General features: G+C 36.7%; 1 protein-coding gene across 1 annotated transcript; it reads left to right on the top strand.

Annotated features, from left to right (window-relative positions):
* LOC112184185 (cytosolic endo-beta-N-acetylglucosaminidase 1) lies at positions 1 to 6,441 on the top strand. Its single transcript, XM_024322696.2, has 11 exons — positions 1 to 574; positions 826 to 963; positions 1,452 to 1,561; positions 1,665 to 1,776; positions 1,865 to 1,972; positions 2,340 to 2,452; positions 3,031 to 3,112; positions 3,640 to 3,720; positions 4,284 to 4,339; positions 4,913 to 5,048; positions 5,220 to 6,441. The coding sequence occupies exons 1-11, from the start codon at positions 74 to 76 to the stop codon at positions 5,928 to 5,930; spliced, it is 2,148 nt and encodes a 715-aa protein (XP_024178464.1). The 5' UTR covers positions 1 to 73; the 3' UTR covers positions 5,931 to 6,441.
* The last annotated feature ends 609 nt before the right edge of the window (positions 6,442 to 7,050 follow it).

Genomic DNA, 7,050 nt, shown 5'->3' with positions numbered 1-7,050 from the left:
CACTAATCATTTTGAAAATTCCCACCGGCGTCGTCAACACGCTGCACTAGCTAAAATTCTCGCTCTTTCTTCCATGCTTCTTCGTCTTCTTCGGGCCTACATCAGCCGCGAAACCCTAGCCTCTGTCCTCAAACCCCTCAGACTAGTCCACGGCAAAGTCCGAACCTTTTTCCTCTTCTTCAAAATGTCCCAACCCACCTCTCCACAGTCCTCCGCCCCAACCCCTCCGCCATTCGACCCGACCCGGCCCTCCATACCCATCTCGTACCCGATCAAAACCATCGAAGAGCTCGAATCCCGATCCTACTTCGACTCCTTCCACTACCCCTTTAACAAATCCTCCGTGGCTCTCCCATCTGGGCGGTCGGGTCTGCCCAATCGGCCCAGATTGCTCGTCTGCCATGACATGGCTGGTGGCTATGGAGATGATAGGTGGATCCAAGGAGGGACGAATCCGAATGCGTATTCGATATGGCACTGGTATTTGATTGATATCTTCATCTACTTTTCGCATAGTCTTGTGGCTCTTCCACCTCCTTGTTGGACTAACACGGCTCATAAGCATGGTGTTAAGGTATATACTCATTATTCGGGCTAATGCCATTTGTCGAAAACAGTTTTCGGTTTCAGTTTTTACTTTTCAGTGGAAATGTGTGTGATTTTTCTGGTAGTTTGTGGTAAAGAAACGACTTTTGAGGCTTTCAGTTGTGGAAATGTGGATAATGTTGTTGTATGTTGTTTTCGATTTGCTTGACTTGTTTTGTTTTAGAGTGTATGGTATGAATGATCGAACTGAATTGTTGGTTTTGCATACTCCAATCCAAGGTGTTGGGGACTTTCATCACAGAATGGGATGAAGGGAAACTTATATGCAACAAATTACTGTCTACAAAAGAGTCTGCGGAGATGTATGCTGAGCGCTTGGTAGAGCTTGCTGTTGCTTTGGGCTTCGATGGATGGCTGGTATATAGTTCATCATAACTACCTTCTGGTTTTCAAGTATATATCTTTGCCTAGTTTAATAAGATTCTATAGCTGTTGGAGTTTAAACTTCTTGAGCAGCCAATTGTGATTTGGCATTACCAAGCATGGTTGAATTCTTTGGAAAGATACATGTTGTGTATAGATAAAACACTTGGTATATTTCATGCAAACTCAATGCTCGGTCACCTGCTCTGTGAAGTTAAATTTGTGCTATTACGGTATGCATAGTTAAAGAAAAAGAGAAGAAACTTAACCAAAAAGTTAAGTTACATTCCCAAAATAAAGGAATTTCTAATACTGCATTAGATTGCAATATAAATGCTTTAAGTTTCAACAGTTTGAGGAAAGAGAGATGACAAGAAAATAGCAAACAGATTATTTTTTCACAATTTTTATGTTATAGAAATCCTATCTATTGCACTCTTGTTCTTTAGTTTTCATAACTTACAAAGCACTGCTGCTTGCAGATCAATATGGAAGTTGAATTGGAATTGGGCCAAATTCCTAATTTGAAAGCATTTGTTAGCCACTTAACCCAGAGAATGCATTCCTCAGTCCCTGGATCTTTAGTGATATGGTTAGTGCTAGGAGATGTCATGTCTTTATGACCTCCTTCACCCCCGCCCTGTCATAGTGTGCTATTTGAAGTTTGTTTTGAGATGTTATTATTAACTATGCAGGTATGATAGTGTTACAACTGACGGTAAACTTAAGTGGCAAAACCAACTAAATGAAAAGAATAAACCATTCTTTGATATATCTGACGGAATTTTCGTGAACTATACATGGAAGGTATGATTTGTCACTTCTTCCTTATGGAAATTGAATTTTGTAGTTTCTGTATTTCTCACACACACAAACATATCTACTTACCTTGCAGCAAGATGATCCGAAGCAATCAGCTGCTGTTGCAGGTGATAGAAAGTTTGATGTATATATGGGTATTGATGTATTTGGAAGGGGCACTTTCGGTGGTGGACAATGGAATGTACGTACTTTGTGACATGTCTGAATCACTGAATGTTTCAAAAGAGAACGAAAAGTAATATAAAAGGGAAAAAAAGTGTCATTTCATGTTGCTCTTAATTTGTTTACTGGCTGAAGTCATGTTTCACAGTGAGCATCGTAAGTTCCGGTATATATGAATGGTGCCCGAGTAGTTAAGTGTAGGACTTAATAATTTAAAGAAGAAGTGAGACACAAGCTTCTATGGTTAGTGCTTTTAGAATTTCATGTAATGGATGTTAGGTGATTTATCTGATATTTCTTTGTTTCCCGAAGTTAACTTTGTTTTTGTTTCAAGTAATTGAATGGTGGATTATAATAGTTTGACTTCTAATAACGCTTTGCATCAGGCAAGTGTTGCACTTGATATGCTGAAAAATGATGATGTGTCAGCTGCCATATTTGCTCCTGGATGGATCTATGAGACTAATCAACCACCGAACTTCCAGAATGCTCAGAATCAGTAATTGACTTGTCCCTTATTGCAAAATATCACAAATGTGTTAGTTCCATTGATTCTTATACTTATCGCTTCCTTTTGTTTAGTTACTATTTTCTGATCCACTTCTTTAATTACCATGTTTTCATAAGTTTACAGAGACAATACCCTGACATATGCACAGTTGCACACTCACAAACACACACACACACACTCTCTCTCTGCAACAAGCACTACTCAGAACACGTGTTCATGCACGTGAGTCATCATTTTAGAAGTATTTAATCTTTTTTTTTTCATCAGCGTATTTTCACTATTCATTTGCTCTAAGCTGAAAAAGAAAGTAATATAAACTATGTTCATGAAACTATTTATAATGGTGCAGTAATGTTCTTTTCTTATCCACCAAGCGTTCTTGAAATCATCACTATGACTTTATACGTTGACTGTGTACCCCTAATCATCAATGCCAACCTTTTACAACACCCAACCCTAGTTCACATAAAAAACTTTGACATGTTCTGAATTATCAATATTGCATATATTATAGTTCCTCATGATTATCTGAATTGTTTTAAGACATATTCTCATGTGTTTTGCAGTTGGTGGGCCCTGGTGGAAAAATCCTGGGGAATAACACAGAATTATCCTACTGTTCTACCATTCTATTCAAATTTTGATCAGGTTAACTTTTTAAAAGTATAACACCTTTCAACTATGATAGCATGAATTACTTTAAATAGATTTACCAGTTTCCGCCTTAAATTTTCTCTCCAATTACAAGAAAGCCCTGCAAATTTAAACCTCCGAGGATGAGATATGACCTTGATGCATGCACATGAGAAGGTTTGGCTCCTCAAAATAAATGGCTCTGTGCAGGGTATAGTGAATCTTAAAAATTGGGTTGGCTGAATAATTATAGTCACTTGACCACAATTAAATGTTTAGATTGACTACTTGATGGATTGAGATTGTTGTGAAGAACATTAGTCAAGTCCTTTTTTTTCTTTTTTGTTGGAGTAGGATTTGTACTTTTCTAGTATCTTTGTCCAGCAAATTCTACTCATCAGATTCTCTGGTTTTGTTTTGTTTTCTTTCTTTAGTGTTGTTTTCACTTTTCAGTGGAATTGAAGAATGTTACAAGCATGAAGTTCATAAGCTAAATATACATTGCATGTAATTTATATGCTAATGTTTGTGTTATTTAACAGGGTCATGGATACCATGTTTCTGTTGAAGGCAAGGAAGTATCAGATGCTTCTTGGTGTAACATTTCTTCCCAAAGTTTTCAGGTATATTCTTTTTGTTGTGAAATTTTTTACCGCAGTCATGCGCTACTCAGTTGCAATATTTTTTTTTTGTTCCTCTTCTTCAGTTCTTTGTGTAAGATAATATTCAAGTATGAAATTCGAAATTTAGGGGGATTTCAGAGAAAATCTGACCATGACAATAAAATCCTAAAATCCTTCATACATCAAGCTAGCCATAATCATTTGATTTTGCTTTTTGATGAATCGAGTTTCTGCAGTTCAAAGGGAGTTCTTTTCCCTTACTGTTAACAGAAATATTTGAAGATCTTTGTTCTGTTAGGTATTGCAAAATATTTTAAAACAAAATAAGGGATATATATGAGGTTGAGTGTTGGTGATATATTTTCTTAAATCCACATAAAAATCTGATTGTTTAATGCTTTGGGAGCAACTGAGAGATATTGATATACTAGTATTGGTTATATTAATATGCTTTTCTTCTCTGGCACTACATATGCAATTGTACTGTTTTATGCTACCATGTGAAGTCTTTTCAAAACTAGTCAGTAATTGAGTATTGACATTGGGCTTTGTATGTGTGGCAGCCTTTGCTTCTGTTCACTGATAATTCAACTCCAGATGGTATTCAGGTCCATGTTGAGTAAGTTTGCCTTCCTATCATACTATTCTCCTAATATTTCAATAGCTTGTACTATGACAATGGAGTATATACATGTTTCCTTAATTTATCTAAAGGATTCAGTGGCCTGGTTTGTTGTGTCCCTGCTAATGATTTCCATTTTGTCATGCTTGGCAGTTGGCACAATCCTACTTGTGAAATCATTTTGTGAGGAAACCATGACATAGGTTTATTAGCCCTAGAACACTTCTGATTGTCTTAGTTATCAGAGTTAGGCGCCCGAGGACAGGAAAATAAAGAACATTTCTTGATGTATTTCATGAAATAATAACTTTTAGGTCCTAATTCAGTCATCAAATCTCTGTAGTACTTAAATACTGCTCTGCATTGTCTTGGTATCAGAGTTAGACACCTGAGGACAGGAAAATAAAGAACATTTCTTGATGTATTTCATGAAATAATAACTTTTAGGTCCTAATTCAGTCATCAAACCTCTGTAGTACTTAAATACTACTCTGCATATGTATATTTGATTATTTATAAGATCCCAGTATTGACATTCTTCCTCATTCAAATATATTTTGGAAATGTTAGTTTCAGGGAAGCATCTTACAGTGGAGGAGGAAACATCACATTTAAAGGAAACCTTGAAGACAATGCTGATTTCACTGCAAGGCTCTTTCAAGGAGATCTTCTTTTGGGGGACTTGCCTCTTCACTTTGTATATTCAGTAAGCTATCTCCTGTGCATTAAAGTTGCAAATCAAGAGTCAACCTATTATTTTCTTTTATTACTTTTTTCTGTGTATCCAATCTGATACATAATAGTACAACTTTGAATTTTCCAGCCTGTGACTTGTCATGTATATATAGTTAAACTGGGTATACTTCTACTAATGCAGGTGAAATCGGAGAATAATTCTCGACTAGGCCTTTTTCTTAATTTCGTTTCTACTCTAAACAAAAAAAAGTCAGTACTTCTTGTATCCTGGAATTCGAACCTCTCAAGCAAATTTAGTACAGTGATTAGGACACGTCAACTTGAAAGACCAGGAACTGCCCCTGGATGGGTTATAGAGGAGAGTAGCATCAGAATGAAGGGATGCAGACTAACTGAAATACATGCGGTGTGCTACAGGTCAAAGCCTGAGTTTGATGAAAAGATACCGAAATCCAAAACTAGCCAAGATAATTCTTCTGCTCATAATTCAACGGAGTACTATGCAGTGCTTGGTCATATTTCAGTGAAATATTGTGGACAAAATTCAGATTTTCCACCTTCCGATTCGTGGCTTGTCCAAGGTCAATTCATCCAATGGACTACAGGATCTGAGGATTCCAAGTACCTTAGTCTTAAGATCGCTTGGAAATTGAAAGATGGGAATGATTCTGCATACTCAACCTATAACATTTATGTTGAGAAACTAGCAGAAGGAAAACCAAGAGGACACTCCTATCTTGGAGTGGCTAGAGTGGAAGCTTTTTATGTTTATGACCTGGCAGTTCCTTCTGACACTTCTACCATCAAGTTCATTATTCAAGTGTGTGGTGGTGATGGGAGTAGCCAGAAACTAGATGACTCTCCGGTTTTTCTGTTGGATACTGAAGCTTGATAACAAGTCCCAAGCACAACTGACTGAATGTATGACAGTGAACAATGCTAGCTCAAGATTGTGATTTTGGGAATCCAGACATTATGGGGAAGGTTCTAGCCCTTCAAGAATTTCAGAGGTGAAAGAAAAATTTAGCCACGGATTGGGAATCATATTTTCACAAAAGCAGCTGACTGAGACGATCTCGGGATTGCTTTGAAGACGAAGTTAACAGGCAACAAAAGATGTTGGCAAACAACATTGCAGGTGTTGAATTGGAAGGAGTTTTTTTTTTCAATCTAGTTCTGAATTACTGGTTGTGGTATCTGTTGATGAGTAGAAACTTCAGCATCAGTTTATTCGCTGTCTCTTTCATTTAATTTTACTCTCTTAATCTAATTTGTACTGTCTCAAATCTTTGGTATTGTTAAGTTAATAATTTATAGAGATTGAAGCAAAAGAACAGAAGTTGTATGTTGACCATTGATAATTTCTCATGAAATAAAACAGTAGTATTATTTATGTGCTCTTATACTGCTTTTAACGTATATGTGTTGCCGGTAAAACCTGATATGATATACTTTTACCTCATGTCTGTTAAAACAAGACAATAAGTTGATGGACAATGAGTCTATTACTAAATTTATTCTTCTTTTAATGCAAGTAAACTCATTTTCACAACGGGGACTTTGCAACTCGGGTTATATAGTTGAAAATGCTGTGATGCCTGTTCTGTTGCTGACATATGAAAAACATCCAGCTAAAAGAAAGCTATCCTAACTAGGTACTTAGCTTAACCCTAGCTCCACCCACTGACATCTCACAACTTACTGAACTTAGAGAGTTAAAAATTCATAGGGTTTAGGGCTTAGTGTATGAATTACCAGGAACTTGTATCCTGCTTTTGTCAAAGCAAATTCAGCCATTTTTGGGTCAAACAGTTCATGGTTCTCCACTATCAAATCTCTGCAGCTATGAATATAAAACTTTCTGAAGGAGATTTAAAATATATAAGTTTGCCAAGAGAACTTGGGGTCGACTGGTTAGGAATGTGGTGATGTTTGTGCACTTCAGTTTGTTTTATATAAATAGCAACGGTACCTAGGAACTGAGAATCCATAAACAATGATTCATGACTTTG

This window comes from Rosa chinensis, chromosome 1 (assembly GCF_002994745.2).
Source record: "Rosa chinensis cultivar Old Blush chromosome 1, RchiOBHm-V2, whole genome shotgun sequence".
In the NCBI taxonomy this organism is placed as follows: Eukaryota; Viridiplantae; Streptophyta; class Magnoliopsida; order Rosales; family Rosaceae; genus Rosa; species Rosa chinensis.
The sequence above is the reverse complement of the archived record's forward strand: the minus strand, read 5'-3'. Positions and strand labels throughout refer to the sequence as shown.

Excerpts from the sequence above, each read along its gene's own strand:
- LOC112184185 (XM_024322696.2), top strand. The coding sequence starts at position 74 with ATGCTTCTTCGTCTTCTTCGGGCCTACATCAGCCGCGAAACCCTAGCC. Across the intron at positions 1,777-1,864 it reads TCGTGAACTATACATGGAAG|CAAGATGATCCGAAGCAATC; the intron begins GTATGATTTGTC and ends CTTACCTTGCAG. Across the intron at positions 1,973-2,339 it reads TCGGTGGTGGACAATGGAAT|GCAAGTGTTGCACTTGATAT; the intron begins GTACGTACTTTG and ends GCTTTGCATCAG.